Here is a 26,371-nt window from a genome sequence, read left to right on the forward strand (position 1 = left end):
ATTATTCATTCCTGAAAGAGAAAGAAAAAATAATGAAAAGTTTATAAAAATCAGTTTTCACGTTGACAAAAAAACAGTGTTACGTACTGATGAAAGATATATGTAATTTACAAATGCGGTAATGGATGGTAGGGCAAATCTTCAAACCTTTTTTTCATTCTTTTTAGTTCACTTTTGCTTTGTTAGCTTTTTACTGTTTTGCTGCCTAAAAAATTTACAAGCCTCGCTATATTAAATCTCAAGTCTCTCATTTTTTTCCAATTCATAGTTCGTTGTGGAGCGAATAAAATCGTATCAGATTCAGATGTTAGAATTCAATTATATTGGATTGGAAGCATGCAAGTAAACAAATTAAATATTAGTTTACCTTTTTTTGGGTGCTGACATGTAAAGGTTTGAACAGCTCAGAGATGAGAGAGAGAGTATTGCTTCTCTTGTGGATCACATGCTTCGTTGCCAACAATCTTATCCTCAAAATTTTCCAACTTTCAAAAATTCAATATTAGTACCATAGTTACAGTGTTGTGAAAAAGACATAATGTGAATTCATTACGTATTCGTTTTCGAAACGCAACCACAACGCATAGTCACTCAGTCACATACCGTCCAGCCACCATAACCTTGACACGTGTAAGAGACCCGTTGAACATGTGTGTTGTTTTATTGGGACGGTCCCGACCGAACGCCAAGCCGCATCTATGTCTGTCTATAATGTGACATTCCTAGCTTTATAATTGAAATCTTAAAGTTTGTTGTNTTTTTAAAAAAAAAAAAAAAAAAAAAAAAAAAAAGTTTGTTGTACCTTTGTTTCTAGTAATCTCACTTTTAAAACTAATTTATATAACTATAGTTTAACGTTATGTTACTATACTTAAAACAAAAAAGTAGATATACAAGTTTAAAGTAAAATGTGACATGTGGAGAAACAATTAGAAAAGGTACCAGAATTTGGAAAACATGCGAATTGGTTGAACAAATAAGTTTTATTATCTAGGAGAGATAAACAATTACAAGTTAAAACTACATTTTTACTTATACTACTTGCTACAACTCAATTACGTGAACTCTACACTTACCAACTACTAGTCCTTACCTCTAGATACTAGTACTAGTTTTACAAGCAATGTTAAACAACTGAATCAACAACTCCAAATAGTCTTTAAGTCTTCACTAAACATTAACTAACACAGCACACTTAATCATTGGGCCTAAATAATCCAGCAGCCCAATGGTATCCTTCAGAGAAAAGGATGGATACAAAGCCTAACTTCAGTTGACTTTGCTTCCTTCTTGTTGACTCTTCTCATTCAACAACATTTTGACAGAGAAGCAAATAGTTTCGTACTGATCTCAAGAGCATATATATACCATTACCACATGTTGATTTAGGTTTATATGCTTGTCTTACATTTACAGTCAACATAATGAACACTTGAGTTGGAGCTGTAGGTTCATATTTAACCCAAACATATGTGTTATAGCCTGCGGTAATTAAGCAAGTAAGTCAAAATAATTTGAAGGGTCTCGTACTCTTCTCATGTGCAGGTAAAGTGTGCTTGGTTCACTTTTCCCATATATATATATCAGAAGATTACTAATTTAAAACCCCAGCACCACGGATTTGAGGCCCATTGTCGGAGAGAGCAAGGCTCAAAAAATAGCCTGGGACCAATCTTGAAACGACATCGTACCGTCCGGTTATTATTTCTGATAGGCCATTCTTTGTCTTTGGTCTTCTTCACATGCATTACTCTAACGTTATAATTAATCTCCAACATCCGATTAAAGGTGCTCTCACTTTTTTCGATTAGATTCTTATTACTAAGTCATTACAGGTTGCCACTTTTTCTTATGTTTTACTATGCTGTGCATATGGGAATTTCTTAAAAGCAAAGCTGACACGACTTAGTTAGGGTACTAATACTTACTGTAAAGAAGGATCATACTTTGATAATTGATTTTTCGAATAATCTAGAATATTTGATATGCTTCAATTCTTTAATATTGTATAAATTCTTATAAGGTTTTTCTTGAAAAATCTAGATAATTAAAACTGGAAATTTGTTCGAATCATCATCTAAGTGAAAGTAACGTGACTGGTTTAGAAAATTCTTTACTACATATATATTATTGTTTTAATTACGCCCAACATTATGATTAAGGCTGCTATAATGTTGCTTATCCGTCTGGTAAAACAACTCATCCATTGCCCCTTTTTGGTCTATTAAACAAAATTTAACGTTGGTTAGATTTGCTTTTGGCCTAATCTTATTTTAAGAAAAAAACAATCATACAAAAAAAAAAAACTACAAGTGAAAGAAAACTTCATGTGTTCTCTCGTCCTTGAAATTTATAAAGCAGTCAGCAAAATTGTCCTATCAAGTTGCTTCATGATTAAAATCCTTTTTAGAAATATATTAAAGTTTTGGATGGAATATATATATATATAATTTTTGATGTATAGGTGAAACATCAAGATAAAGTCTATTGACCCGACTAGTTATGGTAGTCATGAGGCTGAACTACCCATTCCTAAAGTTGATTAGATTTCAAAGAAATAATTTCAAAGGTACAAGTACAACTGCGATATTTAGCTGTTCATTTTGTTAGAACTTTTTGTGATTTTTGGATTTCGAAAATTTATCACTTGCAAAAGTTATTTACATGCGTTGGCTTTTAATTAGTTTTGAAAAGACCATATATTGCAGGTCCCAAATTATTGGTTACCACAAAGTATTCTATCAAATTGTATAAAATCTAAAACCAAATTGTAAATATTATACAATTTAGTGATAGTAAAACTGTTTAGATGATTTAAAAAGTCCATGTATTAGGGGGGAAATAGCTCACAGTGTCACTAACCATCCTCAGTGGGAGCAAGTTTATGTCCATATCTATTTTGTCGGTCGATAAGTTCCAACGGCATAAAACAATGCCACCATTTGTAGCATTTTCTGAATCCATTTTATAATATTATGTACGTTTGTGCGCGTGCGCATTATCGCATGCGATTGATTGGTAAGTGGTAACTGTGTGTGTCTGTGTTTTTTGTGTGTGTAATGTATGCACAAAATATATGGTCCCTGACTGATTAAAGTTGCTTGCAGAGAACTCAATGAAACTAACTGAGGGCATGGTCAAGATCTATTCGATTAAATCTGTAGTTTATATATTTACTAGAAGTTGCTCCGTGCTACGCACGGATTTGTCTTCGTATTTTTCAGTAACTTTAGTTTTTAGAATATAATTATCATTTGTTTCATTGGTAATTTCATTTTTTACGTTAGATTTTCATTTTTTTTAATTGGGATTCTTTTTCTATTGATTAAAATGGTTTATTTTTATGGGAAGAGTCATGTATCTTAAGTAACTAAAACTACATCCTCATGTATAATGAATATCATTAATCATGTTTACTTTATCTAATAACAACATGTTTACAAGCTTAGACTGATTCTCTTCTGTAATTAGGACGTGTTGTTTTGCGGTGTAATCACTTTACAATACATTCATGGCAAAATTTGTGATTACAAAATAGATGGTTTATGTAATGTATTTATAAACATTAAAATGATATTAAACATTAAATTGGTCGATCAATATTTATCCAACTTCGAGAAAATTTAAATAAAATAATTTTAAATAATATTTTAAGGTTTATTCATGTGTCTTTACTCTCTAATTCACCAAGAATTCAAACTTCAATAGTATTTTTTATTTAGATTTAATTAAAATCCAAAAAAAATTGAGATTCCATAAAGAATATTTTCCTATATTTTCTGTATTTTAACAATATGTAAAATGCTATAATATTTATTTTTATTCACTGATGTAACTGTAACCATAAGTAGTAGTCTATTAAAAATGACCATTGTAAAGATATGGAATTGAAGTGATAATTATCCCTTTTGGAAGTACAATACTTGTTATACCATAATTATCCCTAATATCACAAGCACATTTTTTGTCCTGTCAACAAAAGACGAAAAATGATATGAATCCTTCATAGCCTATTTAGTGGCTTTAAACGAATTTTTTTAAAAATAAAGATCACCTTTTGGTGATTTTATTCACTTCGACATTATTAAAGGAAATCCTCATCATTTTTGTCTTGTTGTTAAGTGAAGACATAAGCGAAAGTTGAAATTAAAGTTCCATATCACAAGTTAACTGAAGTCAATTACAAATCACCTGGTAAATAAAAGGTTTTTCTTCAATGTCTTTCTTTCCACATGTATTAGAGATCTGATCATCTATTTTAAGCTTTGAGTCTCCCTATCCGTAGTAGTAATCTTTAAAAATATCCTAGTTAGAATAACAGCCTAAATAAAAGAATTTATAATTGAATTTTAAACTCAAAAAATTCGTTTTCTAAAGCAATTATACACCTCTGTCCGGGATACATCTTAATTAGGCTAAGTTGCATTGTTTATTTTTGATAGATGTCATCGTGAAACTCTGGTAAAATCTCTGTGAAATTGTAGAACGGAAAGAATTCTTCCCTGTCAAGAAAAAATGTTACGGATTCCTTTGACTTTATAAATATGTCGTAGTGTACATGCACGTAGGCTTCATTGTGTCTTCATGTCGTAATTAACCTTTACGAACTCGTTGAGCTAAAACAGACAAATGTCATTACACCTTACTCAATATGTTGTGAGGAAAAAGCTTAAGAGGAGAAAATCAAAGTAACTAAATTTTTTAATTGATTGTTTGGTCATTCCGTAAAGGTTTTCTCCACCCCCTAACCACAAGTCCAGACTACTACTTTACATGCTTGCATAAACTTCAATTCCTTGTCCGAGATCTTGAATCCTCCGTTTTCATTTTAAAAAGAATTGTGCAATGAGCAGTTTCATTTACTTGATCTAAAGAAAAAAAGTTTCAGAGACATGAGACTTTCCTAGAATCATGACAATAATTTGGGTACGAAATAGAATACAATCACATCAAAAACATATTAAGGAACCAGCCAGTCAGCAACTAACTATAGTACGTAGGACAATTTGCCGGTTTTAAATTAATGGGACTCTACAGAATTTTAGATGAAGAAAATAAGAGATTAGAATATATATTTATGACTAAACAATTTATAAATGTATAAATGTAAACTAATTTATTGGGATTTAAAGGTGATAATGGGACGTTACTAAATATTGTTTCAATACACCAATCTCTTAGCCTTACACGGTTTATTGATCGACGATAAAGAAGTCAATATTAACCATGTTCTAATTTTGTAATTGTGAAGAATACATATGGCCCATTAGTAACATTAATTCAGTCATAGGTCCATATATATTGGGTTTTTTAACACACTAAAACATTAACCAATTTATGGAAAGCAGAAGGTTGAAAACAAAACAGTTACTAAAGAGGGAACATGTGTCAAAAAAACAAAGTGCCACATGTCAGCTCGAAAGGAAAAGGTAAGTGAAACCTTGTCATATTATGTAAGATTTATGAATTGATAAGATAATTTTGAGAACACATAAATATCTTACAATCTAACATAATCTAGAATTCTTTATTGCTCATGAATTATATAAGATTGAAACCCATAAATCAATTTTTTATATAATTTAGAATCTGTTCTTGCCCCTGAATCATACATAAGATTGAAACTCATATTTATCATTTCAAAATAAACTATGATCATTTTTTCCTAAGATTAAACCACAAACTGATAAATGGTGGTTTTAAATTAGTAGAGGCCTACAAATGGTTTTTATTGAAAAAAGAGAAAAGGAAATATTGAGAGTTTTTTTGTTGTTTTTTTTTATGGGCCAATAGTTACTTAGGTCCAAAGTACAAATAAATTTAGTTAATTAAATCTAAACAACAAAAGAAGACACGTGTTAAATAGATAAGATGCCAAATGTCATCTCCTTAGCAAAAGCTGAAAAAACCTTCTCATATTATATATCTATATATATATATATATATATAAATGGTGGTTTTAAATTAGTAGAGGCCTACAAATGGTTTTTATTGAAAAAAGAGAAAAGGAAATATTGAGAGTTTTTTTGTTGTTTTTTTTTATGGGCCAATAGTTACTTAGGTCCAAAGTACAAATAAATTTAGTTAATTAAATCTAAACAACAAAAGAAGACACGTGTTAAATAGATAAGATGCCAAATGTCATCTCCTTAGCAAAAGCTGAAAAAACCTTCTCATATTATATATCTATATATATATATATATATATAAATGGTGGTTTTAAATTAGTAGAGGCCTACAAATGGTTTTTATTGAAAAAAGAGAAAAGGAAATATTGAGAGTTTTTTTGTTGTTTTTTTTTATGGGCCAATAGTTACTTAGGTCCAAAGTACAAATAAATTTAGTTAATTAAATCTAAACAACAAAAGAAGACACGTGTTAAATAGATAAGATGCCAAATGTCATCTCCTTAGCAAAAGCTGAAAAAACCTTCTCATATTATATAAGATATATGGTTTTAGACTATTGCGATGCCATCGATGAATCAGACAATGTGGGCTAATTTATTTTCGTTGGTCCATACATAAAGATAAAGGGGAAAAATGCTAAAAAAAACCCGAAGTTATTTTTATTTGGACGTTTAATACCCAATAGTTTTGGATTGGAATAAAAATACACCAAATAATAAAAACGTGTCATTTAAAATCCAAAATAATAATCATTGTTATTTTCATACCCACGATTTTTCAACAAAATCAAAATTCCCATTTTACCCTGGTTATCTAATTAATTATTATTTTTAATATTATTTTTTTTGGTTTTCTATAAACCATATTAAACCGGTAGTAAATCCCGGTTATCTATTTATTTTTGTCTTTCTTCCTCCTCTCTCAAAATTTCGATATCTAAGGGGAAAAAGAACAGAGATCTGCGTAATCATTTAAGCTTTTCTTGGATAATTCCTCAGAGAAATCTCGATCATCAAACCGTAAGAAGCATTCATCACTGTAGACTCGACCAGCCGAACCGGAACATTTTCTCTCGAGCTCCACTCTGCTTTCGTTGAAGCAACGGCGACAATGGGAAACAGAAAGATCTTCGCGGCACTGTAGAAAGACATAGATGGGTGGAGATACATCTTTGGAGGAAGAAAGGACCCAAAGCTTGTCGTCGGAAATGAGATCATTGACGGAAGACATAGCTCTGAGGAGATCAACGTGGCGGCGACTAGGGTTTACAAGCTGTTGACCTAATAAAGGTTGACAATTGAGGAGAGATTTTGAAGAAGAAGAAGAGCCCACCGTCGGTAATAGTACAAGTAATGAAACCCATGCGAGGAATTGAGCGATCGACGCACAAATTTGCATTAGTAACCGACCGGCGCGTGATCATGAATCGTGAAGAACTATTCCCATATGCAAATCTAATGTTTCTGATAGAGTTCAGATTCTTGGTGAGAGAAACAACACTCCACAAAGGGTCATTAATAGCGGCGCCGTGAATCTCAAGCTGGGTAGCGATCCGTCGACCACCGCACAACCACCGCATTGCTAAGAAGATTACAAAGCTTAATTTTTGTTTGCATTTTCTCTTATTGTTAAAATTGAAACTTGAGATATTGGGTTCAAATGATTACTAGTGTAAAGGCAGATCTCTGTTTTTTCTCCTTAGATATCGAAATTTTGAGAGAGAGGAGGAAGAAAGACAAAAATAAATAGATAACCGGGATTTACTATCGGTTTAATATGGTTTACAGAAAACCAAAAAAATTAATATTAAAAAATAATAATTAATTAGATAACTGGGGTAAAATAGGAATTTTGATTTTGTTGAAAAATCGTGGGTATGAAAATAACAATGATTATTATTTTGGATTTTAAATGATACGTTTTTATTATTTGATGTATTTTTATTCCAATCCAAAACCATTGGGTATTAAAAGTCCAAATAAAAATAACTTCGGTTTTTTTTTGGCATTTTTCCGAAAAATAAAGTGCTCGGCTTTAATAACAAACCCCACATACAATTTTGCTTAACTGAAACTTTTATATACGAGTCCTAATTTTCATTTATTCTCTGTTTGATTGGATTCAAAGAAATAGTCTTAAAGTTCTATTTGTGTGTTCAATACTTTAATATAGCTCTTTTAAGTCGTACTATTTGATCATATTGTTTTGTGTGCAATTCAAATTAGAGATTGAGATATTAGAGACGATTCTGAACAGAAATTGCGACCGTCTTCGTGGTGGTGATCAACAGATGCACAAGTGACAGGTCACACAACAAAAAAAAAAACATTTAAAACATCGTTTTTGGCTTGGAGGAGGAGAATGACAAGACATACATACAATACAACGTCGTCGTTAAGAGATTAATGACTTGGTCAAATGAAAAGTTTTAATCGCATCGCATATTTGGTTGGTGTAATCTCTCTCGAATGTTACTTACGTGTTCTCCATTTACGTCGCCTCCTTTGCCCGCGCCCACTTCCTTCTTTTCACTAATTTTATTTATTTATAATTTATCTATTTCAACCTTCTATTCTCTTGATAGTTACAGTATGACCCCTAATCTTTTCACTTTCAATCCAATCAACCCCTGCACACGGCTTTGGCATTGGCTTTAGGTCTCAGCAGTGCCTATCATCATCTCGGTCGGAGACAAGAATCCTCGTCACTGCCATGTCTCAAATTCAGAGCTTTGAGAAGAAAGAGAGAGAGAGATCAATAATTATTTAACGGTGGTGAGGCTAATGATGAAGGCTGTTGAAAAAATCTCTGCAAAATACTTTTCTTCTATGTAAAGCTTCTCTCTTTCTTTCTCTCTCTCATCTGCTCCTGTAGTAAGGAATAGAGAAGATTATGGGCCCAATTTGAAAGTGTATTTTTTTCCAACTGTGCTCTTCTTTCATTTGGAGCCAAGGCCACGACGTTGTGGTGGTTGTCAAATTGGCATAAAGCTTCCACCTTTTTCACTTGTTTCTCTCTCTCTCTCTCTCTCTCTCACTTTTTTCTTTCAATTGAGAATCCTCCATGAAAACTAATGGTTCTGTCGGTCATTGATAGATAAGAAGACACTTTTATTTATTTTTTAATATTTGTCTTTCCCCTTTGATCCTCTCCTTGTTTGTCAAAAGATGCCCACCAACACCAACAAAAACAGAGAATAGAAAAAAATATCTCTTTTTTTTTCTCCTTTTTTAATTGTATTTGAATGTTGAACAGTTGAACAATTCTGTGATTCCTCTTTTCTCTGTTTTCTTCCGTTGGGTGGTTGTTTGTTCATCAACCGGGGAAATTGAAAGCTTTAGTTTTTTTTTTGGATCGTGTGATCATCAAAAGCTTTTTCCTTTTTTTGTTGTTGTTTCTTCCCCTTTTGTTGATCTGACGGTATGATTACGAAAGCTTGGTTCTTTTCCTTTCTGTCGACAAAACCTGCAAAAGTTGTCAGATGAACAATGTGGTTGGAACATTGGATTATCAAAGATACGCTAAGCTTTGTCCTCTGTTTCAAGTTTTATAATTGAAAAAAAAACTTGACAAATTGATTTCTCTGAAGCTATCATTTGCTTAATCTTCTTCTCTCTCGCCTTGGCTTCAAAGAAATCCCCAATTTTTTTCTTCTTCTTCTTCTGACCCGTTTTGTCCGGCGATCAAAAGGCTGCTTGGTTGAGGAGAAAACTTAAAAATCTTTGCCATCAAAAGAAACAGTTTTGGGAACTTGTAGTTTTGACGACAAGTACTTCTTGGTGCTGCAACTTGCAACACTTTTTTATTTATTTTTATAATAGAGATGGCTTTGCTCAAACGTAAGCAGCAAACCAGATGAAAATTCCAGCTACGATCGCTGTTGCCCTTCAATGAAGTTTGGAATTTTTAAGGAGTTGAGAAGAATCTAAGGTACTTTCTTGTACTTTCCTCTCCTGTCTTTTTCCAATAGGGAAAGGTATCTGATTTGCTCCATAAGTCTTTTCTCTATATCAAACAAGCTTTCTCTTCTTCTTACTCTCCTTAAATTTTTGCCTAATATTAGTTGAACAAGTAGTAAGCAAATTAGTAGATTGTAAAAGGAGTTTGCTTTGGATTGGGGAACTGGTAGAGGATCCTTTACTTCTTAGTTCTCATCTTTAATTTGTTTCTTAAGAATTCCATTGCAGTGTTTAGAAAGGTTAAGTAAGTCTAATTGTGGAAATTTTTCTAAACCTTGTTTCTTGTTGTTTGTTTCTCAAGGATCTTAGATTGTTTAAGTATTACTACTTATCCATAGGGAGAAATTTACCGGATTTGTAATTTCTATTTCTGAAACTCTGTATTTTACAGTTGTCTCTCATAGTTTTTGTTTGGATGCTTTATAGTTTTCTTTGTTCTTCTTCAGCATTTCTTAAGACACATCTGGTTAGAGAAAGATTAGGAAGTCATGGCGAAGAAAACACAACGTCGTGCAGCTGCTCGACAGGAGAGGGGTCAGTTAGGGTGCATGTGGGGGTTTATGAATATGTTTAACTTCCGCCATGGACCACTGGCTCACAAGCTGCTTCTCGACCAAAAACATGGTAACAACCCTCATCTCTCTCTCTGGTATCTTTGGTTTGGAATTACTCGGGAAAGATCGACTTCTTTTTGTTAATTGTTATGTTGATTGTTCCAGCTGCTGGAAGTCCTAGGAACAATGAGCTTGACAGATCCAAAAGCCGCCAAAAGGATGCTCAAGAAACCAATGTAAGCTTTTAAACTTACCATGGAAACATCCTTAACTATCTTTTTCCTGTGGATTAATTTTAGTTGTTCCTTGAACTGTTAAAAGGGTGGTGAAGAACGCAATATAACGATAACCATTATAAAGCCAAGTGTAAAGAAACTCATAGCAGAAGAGTTATCCATTGACAAGGAAATCAAGAAGCAGATGGAGAATGCTGAAGCAGGACAGTTGTCAGACTCTGAACTCGAAGGAAGAAGAAGGAAAAACCAGAGGAGAAAAAACAAGACCCGCAAGCAAAGCTGCGATAATTTTAGCCATCTAATTGACAGTGAAGAGCCTCAAGTTCAACGCAGGAACCATAGGTCTGCAAGTAGTGTTGACATTGATAATATGATTGAAGAGTTCTATTCTGAGATTCATCGCAGAAGTACAAGCCGTGCAAAGAAAGACGAAGATTATAAAGAAAAACTGAGGGAGTTGGTCAAGTTTTTAATCAGTCAGAAGCTTTTACATGGGAACCGTCCCAGAGGAAATAGTGAAATCCTCACATCCAAGGATTTGATGGAAGTGTTTCAGATCCTGGGATCGGATGAGGAATTGTTTCTCAAACTCTTGCAAGATCCTGAGATACTTGTGCCAAGGGAGAAAGGATCAGAGAGCTTGGGCATGTTGCAGTCAGAACAATCTTCTATTGCTGAAAAGAAATGGTCTAGCTTTTTTAGAAAGAAGGATACACCACAAGAAGAATGTGAAGCTTCAGACCGTATTTTCATTTTGAAGCCAAGATCAGCAAGCTTTTCAAGTCCAGACACAGGAAATAGCCGTGGTTCATCACCTGATTCTCATCTGATGAGAAACAAATTGCAGAACGAGAGAAACAGTTCACATTTCTTTCTTTCTGAGATCAAGAGGAAGCTGAAACATGCAATCAAAAAGGAGCAGCCGGCTGGGGGGTTTGGGGAAGGGTTTCCGAAAACTAAAGATCATTTCTTTCTCGAGCGGATGGCAAAGCCTTCAACGTCTCAGAAGAAATCTCATAATGAAGATGATAAAAAGAAAAGGTTATCTAACATTTACACAGAAGCCAAGAAACATCTTTCTGAGATGTTAAACGATGGAGATCTTGATTCGAAGTCAACGAGCAGACAGGTTCAAAGAAGCCTAGGGAGAATACTCTCCTTTCCTGAGTACTTGTCTCCTCTAAACAGCCCCGGAAGAAGATGGGAGAAGAGCTCAGCTACTCACAAAAAGTCTGCTTCAGCAGATTTCACAAATCTTGTGAACATCAAGAAAGAAACTCATCCAAGCCAACCAGAGGATAATGCTGATATTCAGGCCTGCAATCTAAGCAAAGAACCTGAAGATTCTATCCAACCAACCGCAAGTGAAGCTCCTAATAAAATTGTTGACATGGAGGATGAAACTGCTAACGAAGATAAAATCTCTTCTGCAGGTAATAATATTTCGGTCTCATAGTAAGGCTCACTGTTTTTGAAAAACAATAGTTAATTTTATAACTGGCCTATCTTCCAGGTTCTGAAGATAACGTAATGATTCTAAATGAGGTAGATGAAGTCCCAGAGGAAACAAGCTCTACACTGGATGGTGACGTATCCAAAGTTGAAGCTCATGATGAACAGAGAGACGGTATAATCTCAAAACAGGCAAGTCATTTTGATCCAGCACTATAATAATATCTTTTTGTATGCACTTTGAAATGGTGGAAGACTTAAATAGGTTTTGCTGCTTCGTTGTTACTACAGACCTCTCATGAAGAGAGCCAACAACCACCACTGTCTTCCTCTGTGGCCTCACCGTCTCACTGTTTAGCTAAAACTGAGGAATGCAAATCTGCTAATACTGATTCTCCGGAGTGGTCAAGCCCAATATCAGTTCTTGAGCCACTCTTCGTTGAAGATGATATAAGCCCAGCAAAAATGAGATCTCAGTCGGGTATGTGAAAAAATGATCCCAGCATCTACTACTAGACTTGGATTGTAGTACTTAGTTCTTTATTATTGACTCATCTTTACAACTCAGGTGAAGCAGAGGTGCAACCTTGGTGTATCCACTTCGATGAAAAAAATCCTACAACTATAAACCGAGAGAATTCTGTCACAAGTGACAAAGAATTGGTGTTTGAGTATGTAAAAGCTGTCTTGGACGCAGTGGAATCAGACTTCAAAGAGCTCTATCTGAAGGCCCAATTCTCTGACCAGCTTCTTGAACCGGCACTTATCAGCAATATACCATTCTGTCCAAATCAGCTTTGTCCTGACCATGAGCTCCTCTTTGACTGCATCAATGAAGCTCTCATGGAGTTATGCTGTTGTCCACCATGGACTTCGTTTGTTTCACCTAGAACCCGAGTCTTCTCTACCGTCAAAAGCATCATTCACGAAGTGCAAGAAGCGGTTTACTGGCATCTCATGCCATTGCCACTCCCTCACGCCTTGGATCAGATAGTTAGAAAAGATATGGCTAGAGCTGGAAACTGGTTAGACATCAGATGTGACATTGACTGCATTGGCTTTGAAACTAGTGAACTGATTCTCGACGAGTTACTCGAAGAGCTCACTCTCAACTCTCTCAACAACACTGAGCACTCTCTGGTTCCACCTGAGTTGGAAATCGATGAGAGCATCCTTATTCTATAAAGGTCGTGAAAACTTACATCTCCCAATACTCTTCTTCAAGAAAAAGCCATTGTTGAGACAGCTGCAAGCTCTGAACATAGCCTCACAGTCACCATTGCTAATATTCTAGCACAGAACCATGTAGATACTTTGTATTACTCAGACAATAACCTCACAGAGTTCCTGTCTGATTAAAACTACTGAAAGGGAGAGGGAGGAAATAAGATCCTTTCAAGACCAGACCAGAAACTGTTAGTGGTGGGGTCATCATAGAGAATCACTTTCAAAGACAGTCTTCTTTTAGGATATTTTTATAGGAAAAGATTTTTATTTATTTTAGAGAGTGTTTGTGTGTGAAGAAGATCGAGAGAGATGTGATAGTGTTTGTTTTAAGTCGGTTTCATTGATTATTATTTGTGTGTAATATTTTCAGAATCTGACATACAATGTATTATGGATTAGGAGTATTATGACCTGGTGATAATTTTAAACTATTTTTATTTTTACTTATGAAAATTGAAAAGATTTAAGATTGGTGAGTTGATAACAGGGACACGGTATATAAAAAACTAGAAGTAAAAAGTGTTGTAAATTGTGTAATCTAAGATTGGTGGGTTGATAACAGGAGACGATAAAGATCAATGGAGTTTTTAATACGAAAGAGGAAAGAAACAGTCACGAATCTGTATCTAGAGTTTAACTCAATGGAGAAATGAAACTATTGGATCATATTCATATATATAAAAGTTTTGGATAATGTTTGTAGTTGCTGCACTTTATGCCCTACTTAGTGAATAACATTTTTTTTTGATAGGATATGGTTATGTGGACACAATAGATAGTACACCTGATAAAGATGGATTCTAAAACAATTAACAAAACTGAAGGAGTTATATATATACACAACCTAATAAGTAATAAAATGTATACTTTTATAAGAATTTATAAATCTTTAATATTAATATATTTATTTCAATAGTTATGAAACTAATTTCATTTTGTTGGTAATAAGAAAATATATAAAACTATATAATAACATAACTGGATCATATAATGCAACAATCAACATTGTCACTTTTTTCTTTTCTTTGGACATCAATCAACATTTTCACTTACTCATATGTTCTTGTTTTAGAATACTATCCTTTGGTTAAGTTATCTTGTGATACGAGATTTATCTTTGGAATGATTATATCATCCAGTGAGTTAGTTTTTGGATTAACATAACGAGTTAACCAATGAAAATAAAATTATTCCACCTTAAATTATGGTTGTTACTTCTCTGTTTAACAAAAAGTGTCATTTTGACATAATTCATATAAATTAAAAAAACTATGTAATTTTTTTTGGAAAAAATTGTAATTTTAATTTTAATCCTTTATAAATACACTAAAAATATTTATATTTTTTTAATTAATAAGCTCAAATATTTGGAAGAAAAAGAAAACTTAATTTTAAAGACTATGAAAAATACAAAATGACACTTTATGTGAAACAGAGGAAGTATTACTTTCACGTTCTTCAATTTGAATAGGGGTGGGCATTTCAATTTAAGTTCGGGTTCGGTTTGAGTTTGGTTTGGTTCGGTTTATTCGGTTTTGGTAAAACTCTAACCAAACTCAACAGAAATTAGTTTGGTTTGGTTTGTGTTCGGGTTGGTTTATGTTTGGTTCGGTTTGGTTTTAATTTGATTTAAAAATCAAATAATGTAACAAAATAAAATTGATTATGGTTTTATAATAGTTAATTTAATCAAGTAAAATTAGAAAGCTAGAAAAATCAAAATAATTAACTATAATTAAATATTTAAATCTATATTTATAACTAAATATAAATATAGATTTAATTATATTTAATATTAGGTATAATTAAATCTAATAAAATTATAAAATAAAATATAATTAAATCTATATTTATATTTAGTTAATTTTATTAGAAAAGTTAAAATAAAGTAAAACAGAAACCAAATGTAAGTGGTAATAGGTAAGATCACATATTTATAATTTTAATAATATTATTAATTCATTTAAGAAACACAATTGGTTAAACCGAACCGAACCAAACTATTTGGGTTGAGGAGAAACATAACCAAATGGTTGGAGTGTAGGATTGGGTTTGGTTTGGTTCAGTTTAATGCCCACCCCTAAATTTGAATAACAAATGAATGAAAGTAATAAATAATAACAACGGTAACATACCGATTTCCCTTCTAATTGGCTTGTTTGAGCTGATCTTGTACTTTGTTGACAAAAAAAATACAACGGTAACATAAATTTGAAAACGACAAATGTTTTGTTTAACATGAAGTTAATCTTTATACTTACAACTATAAAAACAGAAAAGAAGATATTCAACACTATTTTTTTAGTGAAGAAAACTTATAAACCATTTAAAATTGATTTGCACTAGTATTGATTGTACTGTTACAATAAAAAGAAATATCGAAACTCGAATATCGCATGTTATTGTTGATTAATGGGTTTTTAAACTGTTGCCAAAAACACTTTTTTAAAAAACAATACTTTTACAATCGATCCAGGGAAACATTGATCAGATTCACAGTTTTGAATTCGAAATGCTATAAAAAATGTGATCGGAAATATGATGAAACTTTTCAGTTGTGGCTACAATCTAGAGTTTAGACTATGGTCTTAATTATTTTTTTTCTAAGCTATTTGCATTCGAAAAGTACTGTAAAGGTTGTAAAAACGTTTTATTTTTCTTTTGAATATAATTTAACGTTAGTTTCAAAAAAAAAAAGTAAGAACAGTCCATACACAAAAACATGCCCTAGCTAGGAGGAGATTGAAAATCCCAAAAAGGAAATAAAAATGGGTTGAGAACCCTTGTTGCATTGCATCCATCCACCATAATATATCATGTCAAAAACCTACACAATTCTCATAATAATAAAAAAAATAAAATTAAAAATACAATTTTACCCATAAAGCCCCTAGGGAGGTAGGGAAGAAAACGCAAGGACAAAATCGGGAATATAAACCAGAAAAGGTTAAGATTTTCTTACCAGAACAGTGTGTGTTAGATCGAATTCGATCGATCAATCGGAAGAGAGTTTGTTGGTTTGCTTGCTTCTATTTGATTCTTCTTTTTTCTTTTGGTGTTTGGTTCTTTCTTACCTCCGAAGAGCACACGAAAACAGTTTCCACATCCCAATTTACGGAATCAACAAAATCTCCAAAGAGGAATTTTTACAAAAAGCAGAGAGGAGAGGAGAGAGCATTCGTCGTCGTCATCGTCGTTACACCAAAAGTGCAGAAGAGAAGAGATTGAAAAAGAGTCAAACTTTAACCCCAAGCCCAAGACTCTTCCTTTGGCTTCTTCTTCTTTCTTCTCGTGTGCCCTTTGGTTTCTTTCTCTCCCTCTAGATTTCCCCTTTCTTGGAAACCCTTAATTTCTTCAAAGCTTGGAGCTTTGATTCTGTCTTCGTTTCCAATCTCTCTCCCCNAAAAAAAAAAAAAAGCAGAGAGGAGAGAGCATTCGTCGTCGTCATCGTCATTACACCAAAAGTGCAGAAGAGAAGAGATTGACAAAAAGAGTCAAACTTTAACCCTAAGCCCAAGACTCTTCCTTTGGCTTCTTCTTCTTCTTCTTCTGTCTTCTCCTGTGCCCTGTGGTTTCTTTCTCTCCCTCTAGATTTCCCCTTTCTTGGAAACCCTTAATTTCTTCAAAGCTTGGAGCTTTGATTCTGTCTTCGTTCCCAATCTCTCTCCCCTTGATTCGTCGAATCTCGGGGGTTATTTTGAGTTTTGGTCTCATCAGGGTCGAATTGCTGTCAAAACCCTAACTTTGGTTCGACTCCGGATTGTGGGGTCTTCTCAAGCTTCCTATTGGTTAGTTTTCGATTTTGAAACCCTAGTTTTCAATATTTATTGTACGGATTAATATGCTTGGTCGTAGTTCGATTTGGTAATTTGATCAAGGTGATTGCTTTCTTTGCTCATGTGCTTTGTCTCAAGGATGTAGTTTGAGCAGATTTTATTCTTTGCTTCTATCTGTATTTGTTCTTCTTACTCTCTTGTATGTAGCTATTTGATTTGAGTACTCGTAGTGAACTCTTCTTCGATAAAGTTTGTAAATTTATTACAGATTCTGTTTTGTTTATAGAAATATTGTTCATGATTTATTCTCTCTTGAATTGAACTTCCAGGATTTCATTTGTCTTCTAGTTTCGTTGCTTTATTATTAGGGTTAGTTTACATTTACTCAAAGGTCACTTTTTTTTCTTCTTCTTCTTCTTCTTCTTCTTCCTCATAGTGTGTGTAACTTACGTGTCTTCGAGGTGGGATCTGTATCATGCGAAGCTCAGACTTTCACTTGAGTTGATGTATGTTTGTTATAGGGAAAGTTTCAGGTTTTAATTTTGTAAGAGAATGTGGAAAGTATTAGGCGATTTAAATTAGTTGACAGTTTAGAGTAAGCGTAATGAGCTGCTGATCTGTGATATGATTTAAGACAACTGAATTTCGTAGGGCAAAAAAATAATAATTTACAAACTGAGTTTCGAGACTATATGTTAATTTAGTGTTTCCTTCTCCGCTTATATGAATACAGTGTAAGTTGAACACCAAAGGGTAATTTTATGTTTCAGGGTTTACTTCCATCAATGGGGTTGCGCTGTCGCCAGTGCTAAGTTTTATGCTGTAAGGAGAAATTGCAATATAAGTGGAAGTCCGTGAAAAAATTTCTTATGGTGCTAGATTGTGGATTACTTCTTAGATTTTATTATGGTATGTTGATGTCAGAACCAGTATGCTGGCTATAGTTTGGAGAAATGCAAAGGTATCATGCTGCCAACTGCACTAGTGCAGTCAATAATAGTGCTATAGGTGGTGCATCCGCTAGGGACTCAGGACGAGCTGATTCCTCTTCGATTGGAAACTACTCGCTTAACTCCAGGCATGTCTATTGAAAGAAGTCCTTACTTAGCATTATACGTTGATACATTTGAAGACGTGTGAAATCTTTCTTTACTGCAGGAGGCCACCTCCATTGACACCCTACAAGTTGAAGTGTGAGAAGGACGGTCTGAACTCTCGGTAATTCCACTTTGACCTTATCCCTAGTTTAGTTTTTGGATAAACCCATTATAGATGATTCCTACTTTTACTGGTTTGGTGGGTTTGTAGTTTAGGATTTCACTCTTTTATCTCCGCAAGGCTAAGTCCTTTGGATGCATGAAGTTGGCGACTCTGTTCCATTCTTGATTTCTACTTTTTCTCTAAAATGTTGCAGATTAGGACCGCCTGATTTTCATCCTCCAACATCAAGTTCGCCTGAAGAAAATCTGACCAAAGAGTATGTTCAACTTGGATACAAGGAAACTGTTGATGGACTTAAGGTAACTGAATTTAGTTATGCTTTCTTGTTGTGCTATTTAAAAATCGTTGTTAATTATTAGTGACATGTTTGCAATAGATTTAAAGATCTTATCTTGGACCCATGCCTATGTTATTTTCCTATAGATCCCCGGCAGTAATGTAGGAATAATGTCTTCCTGAGGCCGAATGTTCACTGTAGCTTGATAGATTGTAGTGATGTTTTGTTCAATTTAATTTTATAGGATGCTTGCAACTCAGAAAGTCCACATAAATTAAAATACTTTTTGATGTTAAGCGTTTTGAATTCCTTTATCCACTAGTTTTTGTCGCATTCTCTTGTAATTGAGGTTATGCTCTTTGGCCTTTATAGGAAGCCGAAGAGATTATATTGTCCCAGGTCAATACTTTCTCGAAGCCTGTGGTCCTAAAGTGCAAAGAGGTACGGTACTAGAGAGTATATAGACAGTGTTTTCTCCCTTATATATGTGATCTCTATTGGAGTTCATTTGTGTTTCACATGAAACTAAAATTCAATTTCTATCCCGCAGGCCGTCAGAAAGTGTCTTAGAGCTATCAATGAATCTCGTGCACTCAAGCGCAAGGTAATCGAGATATTCTCTTCCTTTTCAATTTAGATTGTGCTCTTTGTGCAGGATTCAGGGTTTCAGTCCCAATTATATTACTTATAATACATAATCGCCCTAATTAAATGGCAGGCTGGTCAAGTTTATGGGGTGCCTCTCTCTGGTTCGCTTCTATGTAAGCCTGGATTTCCAGAACAGAGATCATGTGGGGAGGAGACAAAGAAAAAATGGATCGAGGTACCCTGGCATATCATTATGCTTATCCAAACTTCTTGTTAATGCTCCTTTGATCCATGCTTGTTGCCGTACACTCGTAGCTGCCATATGTTCTTAAAGAAGAATATTCAACTCATTCTTGCTCTCATTTTTTCACAGAGTTTATCGCAACAGCACAAAAGATTACGCTGTTTGGCTGATAACATTCCTGGATATAGGAGAAAAACCTTATTTGAAGTCCTTATTAGAAACAACGTCCCGTTATTGAGAGCTACTTGGTTTATAAAAGTGACTTATCTCAATCAGGTACATTTTTGGACAATTAATGTAATATCTCAAATTAGTTTCTCAGTCTGTTGGACGATATTAAGTTTTGCTAATAATGTGCAGGTGCGACCTAGTCCTGCTGCTATTTCTTCAGGAACACCTGACAAGACACAAGCTTCTCGGTGTGAACAATGGACAAAAGATGTTATTGAATATTTGCAATACCTCTTGGATGAACTTTTGTCACGGAATAGCTCATTTCCTGCTCAGCAAACTAGAGATAGGTCACCGCAGATGCTTTATACAGGATCAGTGCAAAAGATTAGTCCAGCATCAGCAAGCCTTTATGGGGAGGAAACATCTCTGCATTTTAAATGGTGGTATATGGTGCGTCTTCTACAATGGCACCATGCCGAAGGGCTTCTTTTTCCTAATCTCATTGTTGATTGGGTTCTCCGGCTCTTACAGGTATGGTGTTAGATTAATAGATCGACCTAAGATAGATTTTCTTTTCTTCGGCTTTGTCATTTTTTTCCTTTTGCTTTACTGCAGGAGAAGGAGGTCTTTGAAATTTTGCAGTTGCTACTCCCCATCGTGTATGGTGTTTTAGAGAGCATTGTTCTCTCTCAGACATATGTACAGAGTCTTGTAGCTATTGCTGTCCGTTTCATTCAGGAACCTGCTCCTGGTGGATCTGATCTTGTTGATAACTCTCGAAGAGCTTATACTCTCTCTGCGCTAATTGAGATGGTTCGCTACTTGGTACTTGCTGCATCCGACACGTTTGTTGCTTCGGATTGCTTTCCTCTTCCTCCTCCTGTAACAGCACGTGGACCCAATGATGTGAGCTATACGTCAAAGGCTTATGACAATCTGAAAAGTAATTCTGCAGAGATTTCTACCCAGGTTCAAGGAAGAGGAGTTGATTCCCGGTTTGAGTTCCTTTCTTTTGATTATACCATTTCAACCATTCAAAGAAGTGCAGATGATTTGGCAAAGATAGCTAGCGCTGGTTATCCTCAACATAATGTGGCTAAAGCTGTTCAGGCCTTGGATAAAGCTTTGTCAGATGGAGATATCAGAGCTGCTTACAGTTATCTCTTTGAGGACCTTTGCAATGGAGCCGTTGATGAGACCTGGATAGCTGAAGTGAGTCCATGCTTAAGATCATCTCTTAGATGGATTGGCGCTATTAGCACATCCTTTGTTTGCTCCGTTTTTTTCCTTATTGAATGGGCGACATGTGATTTTAGAGATTTCCGCGCTGGTGTGCCTAAAGATATCAAGTTCTCTGGCAGAAAAGATTGTTCTCAGGTGTATTTAGTCATTCAGCTTCTGAAGCAAAAGATTCTGGGTGGAGAATTCGCAGCTCGCAGAGGAAAGAATCGTCGCAGCAATTTTCTTAATGTTTCTAAACCTAGCAGTCCGATGGATGCATTTGAAAGTCCGGGGCCATTACATGATATCATAGTCTGTTGGATTGATCAGCATGAGGTACACAGGGGGGGAGCAAAACGCTTACAATTGCTGGTATTTGAACTTATACGTTCTGGAATCTTTAATCCCATAGCATATGTGAGACAACTTATAGTTAGTGGGATGATCGATGTGATTCAACCTGCTGTTGATCCTGAAAGGAGAATGAGACACCATCGCATATTGAAACAGCTACCTGGGTGTTTTGTACATGAAACCTTAGAGGAAGCTCAGATCTTTGGAGGGGATAAGCTTTCCGAGGCTGTGAGAACTTATTCTAATGAACGCCGCCTTCTTCTTCGAGAGTTACTTGTTAAGAAAGGTAAATATTCCAATAAATTAATTCTGTCTGATCAGAAGTCAAAGAAAAATTCCTCTTCCCTTCCGTCTGTTGTTTTTCGGACGTGTAATGCCATGGCCGATAGTGAGGGACCTCACAAACATACCAAGAGTAGTGTGGATATTAGGGAACTTAAGGAGCGTATATCAGCTCTACTGCAGTTTCCAGGTATGTCATATGGTGTGAAAAATCCAATGCGAGATGAATTTCAAAGTAGTGTTAAGAGATCAAGTGGATCTGTGTATAGCAAGATTTACCAACCAGAAGCTACACCAGGGTGTGAAGACTGTAGAAGAGCAAAAAGACAAAAAATGAGCGATGAAAAGAGCTCTTGCTATCAAGGGAATTCACCAATTGCATCAGATGAAGAAGATAACTGGTGGATCAAGAAAGGTTTAAAAACTCTGGAGTCTTCGCTGAAGGTTGATCCTCAGATAGAGTTAACTAAGCAAGTACCACGGGGTAGGCAGAAGATGGCACGCAAGACACAGTCGCTGGCTCAACTACAAGCTGCTAGGATTGAAGGTAGCCAGGGCGCTTCAACAAGTCATGTTTGCGATAATAAAGTAAGCTGTCCTCATCATGGCCCTGGAGTGGAAGGAGAGAATCATAAAGTGGTTGATGTGTTTAGAACTTCTACCTCTGTGGATATTGTATCTGTTGGAAAATCTTTGAAGCAGCTACAGTTTGTTGATAAGCGGTCTATTGCAGTTTGGCTAACAACTCTGGTTCGGCAACTTGTTGAAGAGCCCGAAAAGAGCAGTGTGAAAGTTGGGCAGTTCAATAGAGGTACTCCAGTTGAGGAGAAGAGCACAAGTAGGTGGAAGCTTGGGGTCGATGAGCTATCTACTATATTATTTCTCTTGGATATCTCTCTTGACTTTGTTTCAGTGGTTAAATTTCTTTTTTGGCTGTTGCCAAAGGCCAACAGTAGCCCAAGTTTTGCCGTTCAGGGTGGAAGAAACCTTCTAATTATGCCAAGGAATGTTGCAAACAACATGTGTGAGATAGGGGAGGCTATTTTAGTATCATCACTGAGGAGGTGGGTTTTACTTCCTGTTCAATAAGTAAACATTCATTAGTAATATATATTTTGTCGATGTATTTCTAGAAATTTAATCTGTTTGTATCATCAATTTCTTTTAGGTATGAAAATATTCTACTTTCAGCAGATCTTGTTCCTGAGGCCATGACAGCTTTGATGAACCGTGCTGCATCACTTATGTCCAGTAATGGAAAAATTTCTGGATCAGCAGCCTTAGTTTATGCTCGCTATATTTTGAAAAGATATGGAAGTCTTCCCAGTGTTGTGGAATGGCATAACAATTTCAAAGCAACATGCGAAAAGAGACTTCTCTCTGAACTAGATCATACGCGATCAGGAAATGGTGAGTATGGGATCCCCCTTGGAGTTCCCGCAGGAGTTGATAATCCAGATGACTATATACGTAAAAAAATCAGCATTGGCGGTACACGTCCTTCAAGAGTGGGTTATAATATGCGAGACGTTGTGCAACGACATGTTGAAGAGGCGACTAATTATCTCAGAAAACTCATTGGTACTGGTACTGTGAAGGCCTCACTTGCTGAGAAAAACGATGACGGGTATCAGGTGGCTCAACAAATTGTAGTTGGACTAATGGACTGCATTAGACAGACTGGCGGTGCAGCTCAAGAGGGTGATCCCACTTTGGTTTCTTCTGCGGTTTCTGCAATTATAAACAGTGTAGGCCTTTCGATGGCAAGGATTTCAGATTTCTCTTTGGGAACCATTCATCAGACTCATCCATCTGGCATCGATTCATCTAATATTGCACGATACATTTTGCAAATTCATATAACCTGTCTATGCCTTCTAAAGGAAGCTCTTGGAGAGCGTCAAAGCCGAGTGTTTGAAATAGCACTTGCAACAGAAAGTTCCACTGCTCTTGCTGGAGCTTTTTCCCCTGGGAAGGGATCCCGAGGTCAGCATCAGTTATCTCCTGAATCCTATGATTCAAATGCGAACAATTCAACAAATGATATGCCGAATGGTACTAGCAAAATAGCGGCGAGCAGAGCAACAAAACTTACTGCAGCTGTATCTGCACTTGTTATAGGTTCTATCACACATGGTGTTATAACCCTTGAAAGGATTGTTGGTCTGCTGAGACTAAAGGAGTACCTAGATTTTGTTCAGTTTGTAAGGCGTACAAAATCAAGTTCTAATGGCAATGCGAGGTCCATGGGAGCGTCTAAAGTGGAAAGCCCTATTGAAGTGTATGTACATTGGTTCAGACTCCTTGTTGGTAACTGCAAAACTGTTTCGGAAGGGCTGGTTTTGGAGCTTGTGGGAGAATCTTCCGTGGTGGCTATATCACGCATGCAGCGCATGCTTCCGCTGAAATTGGTCTTCCCACCAGCTTATTCAATTATTGCGTTTGTTCTATGGAGGCCTTTTGTTTTGAATAATAACTCTAACTCCAGCGTCCATGAAGACACTCACCGCCTTTATCAGTCTTTGACAATAGCCTTCCATGATGTTATTAAGCACCTTCCTTTCCGAGACGTGTGTTTGAGAGACACCCAGGGACTTTATGAACTGATCGTTGCTGATTCCACAGATGCTGATTTTGCGTCGGTATTTGAATCGATTGGTTTGGATATGCACTTGAAATCTGTGGCCTTTGCTCCTCTTCGAGCGCGTCTTTTCTTAAATTCCATTATTGATTGTAAGGTGCCATCCTCTGGTTATTCCCATGAAGGAGTTAGTGAAGCAAAAAACCGACACCAGGGAAATGGAGCAAAGCTTGTGGACAAGCTTGTATCTGTATTAGATTGCCTGCAACCTGCAAAATTTCACTGGCAGTGGGTGGAACTCAGGTTGCTTCTAAATGAGCAAGCCCTAACTGAGAAACTCGAAAATCACGATATGCCTTTGGCAGATGCAATACGATCTTCCTGTCCTACCTCTGAGAAGCCTGAGGCCTCTGAGAATGAGAAAAATTTCATTCAAATCCTCCTCACAAGGTTATTGGTTAGACCTGACGCGGTCCCACTTTTCTCAGAAGTGGTTCATCTCTTTGGTAGATCGGTTGAGGAATCTATGTTGAAGCAAGCGGAATGGTTTCTAGCAGGCCAAGATGTTCTTTTTGGACGAAAAACAATCAGACAAAAACTGATTATTGTAGGTGAAAGCAAAGGACTTCCCACTAAACCTCAGTTTTGGAAACCTTGGGGTTGGTGCAGCAACTCCAGTTCTGATCCTATTACGGGAAACAAGGCAGATAAGAAAAGGAAGTTGGAAACTACTTCTATTGAAGAAGGGGAAGTGATCGAGGAAGGGTCAGGTTCAAAAAAGGTATTGTTACCCCGGGCATTGGATGAGAATAGTCCCACTGTTGGCTATGGGATTACAACTGAGAGGGCTTTTGTTCAGCTAGTGCTTCCATGCATAGACCAAAGCTCTGATGAATCTCGCAGTACCTTTGTGAATGAGTTGGTTAGACAGTTTAGCAATATTGAGCAGCAATTAAGTTCAGTTACCAACCGCAGTACAACAAACAACAAGCACATGGCAACTGCTTCTTCTGGGTCTGAGATTTCATCAAATAAAGGAAGCACCCGGAAGGGCCTTCGCGGTGGCAGCCCTAGTATGGCAAGAAGATCCTCAACCAATACTACTGACACTGCGCCGCCGCCTTCCCCTGTTGCTTTGAGAGCTTCTATGTCTTTACGGTTACAATTTCTTTTAAGATTACTGCCTGTCATCTGCGGGTACTCACTCTCTTCCATTTTCTTTTTCCGTTTAACCAGAGTTGTTGAAACGTCATATAAAATGGCTCCTTTCGAGTTACTGAATTCAATCTGAGTTATCTTTTTTTATGGCGATTTATTTTCCAGGGAACCTTCGTTTAGGAACACAAGACATGCACTTGCGTCTACAATAGTTCGTTTGCTTGGAAGCCGAGTTGTTTATGAAGATTATGCTGTATGCTCTCCTCGTAGTGACCCATCAAAGGTGGAGACAGATTCAACATTAGATCCTTCTGCCATGGCAGATCTCTCTAGTGAAGTCTTATTTGACCGGTTACTGTTTGTACTCCATGGGCTGTTAAGCAATCACCAGCCAAATTGGCTAAAGCCAAGGCCTCTCTCTAGTGAATCATCCAAAGACTTTACCTTGTTTGACCGCGATGCAGCAGAGAGCTTACAGGTTTGTCAGAATATTTTTTAAAATCCTTTAGAATCTGTCCGACTGAAAATACGATTTGTGAAGTTTTTTTCCTTCTTGTCAATAATGCAGAATGAGCTTTCGCGGATGCAGTTACCAGACACCATTAGATGGCGGATACAAGCAGCGATGCCCATCCTTTTTTCTTCTCTACGCTGTTCTCTCTCGTGCCAGCCTCATTCTGTTCCGCCAACCGCAGTCACACTTGTTCAACCTTCTGGATCTGGTGGTGGTGGACCCATTCAAAGAAACTCCCCTGCCTTACCGAAAACTGGAACTGCAGCAGCGCAAGGGAAGCTGAAGCAGACAATGTTGTCACCACCTCAACAACAAGAAGTAGACAACACAGATGTGGTTGACCCATGGACGCTTCTCGAAGATGGGACAAGTTCAGGTCTATCAAGCAGCAACGTTTCAAATAGCAGTGACATGGCCAATCTTCGAGCCACCTGTTGGCTGAAAGGTGCAGTGAGGGTCAGACGGACTGATCTGACTTATGTTGGTTCAGTAGACGACGACAGCTGAATCATTCTACTGTTTCATAGTTTTTGTTTTTGATGATCAAGAGAGCTCTGAAAAAGTGAGAAGCAAGGAGCAAAAGGCTTGGATCTTCGGTGCCTTAGACTGTACTATCATTTATTGAGGGCTCATGAAGAAGGAAG

General features: G+C 36.1%; 2 protein-coding genes across 4 annotated transcripts in view; both read left to right on the plus strand.

Moving 5' to 3' along the window:
* On the plus strand, positions 8,361–13,780 carry LOC104711931. The gene is made up of 7 exons (XM_010428712.2): positions 8,361–9,839; positions 10,315–10,492; positions 10,588–10,658; positions 10,744–12,091; positions 12,172–12,302; positions 12,402–12,591; positions 12,679–13,780. Exons 2-7 carry the CDS (start codon positions 10,357–10,359, stop codon positions 13,293–13,295), a joined length of 2,493 nt encoding a protein of 830 aa, XP_010427014.1. The 5' UTR covers positions 8,361–9,839; positions 10,315–10,356; the 3' UTR covers positions 13,296–13,780.
* The window catches only part of LOC104711955 (mediator of RNA polymerase II transcription subunit 12), a 10,722-nt gene continuing 1,097 nt past the window's right edge, over positions 16,747–26,371 (plus strand). Inside the window, exons 1-14 of one of the 3 annotated variants that reach the window (XM_010428740.2) lie at positions 16,747–17,125; positions 17,884–17,935; positions 18,038–18,191; positions 18,272–18,331; positions 18,528–18,633; positions 18,984–19,052; positions 19,162–19,215; positions 19,330–19,434; positions 19,573–19,719; positions 19,804–20,148; positions 20,233–22,538; positions 22,643–25,252; positions 25,379–25,691; positions 25,782–26,036. In XM_010428740.2, the coding sequence (XP_010427042.1) occupies positions 18,067–18,191; positions 18,272–18,331; positions 18,528–18,633; positions 18,984–19,052; positions 19,162–19,215; positions 19,330–19,434; positions 19,573–19,719; positions 19,804–20,148; positions 20,233–22,538; positions 22,643–25,252; positions 25,379–25,691; positions 25,782–26,036 (6,495 nt within the window). In that variant the 5' untranslated portion in view covers positions 16,747–17,125; positions 17,884–17,935; positions 18,038–18,066. Of the gene's footprint in view, positions 17,126–17,883; positions 18,192–18,271; positions 18,332–18,527; positions 18,634–18,983; positions 19,053–19,161; positions 19,216–19,329; positions 19,435–19,572; positions 19,720–19,803; positions 20,149–20,232; positions 22,539–22,642; positions 25,253–25,378; positions 25,692–25,781; positions 26,366–26,371 lie in introns of those variants that run through there. The other 2 variants (XM_019233067.1, XM_019233064.1) reach the window with 2 other exon arrangements.

Source organism: Camelina sativa, chromosome 2 (genome assembly GCF_000633955.1).
Source record: "Camelina sativa cultivar DH55 chromosome 2, Cs, whole genome shotgun sequence".
Lineage (NCBI taxonomy): Eukaryota > Viridiplantae > Streptophyta > Magnoliopsida > Brassicales > Brassicaceae > Camelina > Camelina sativa.

What these genes read in the sequence shown, in the direction of transcription:
- LOC104711931 (XM_010428712.2), top strand. Translation starts at nt 10,357, where the DNA reads ATGGCGAAGAAAACACAACGTCGTGCAGCTGCTCGACAGGAGAGGGGT. An exon ending in GCTTCTCGACCAAAAACATG is followed by an intron (nt 10,493 to 10,587) that starts GTAACAACCCTC and finishes TGATTGTTCCAG; the next exon opens with CTGCTGGAAGTCCTAGGAAC. An exon ending in AGATAAAATCTCTTCTGCAG is followed by an intron (nt 12,092 to 12,171) that starts GTAATAATATTT and finishes CCTATCTTCCAG; the next exon opens with GTTCTGAAGATAACGTAATG.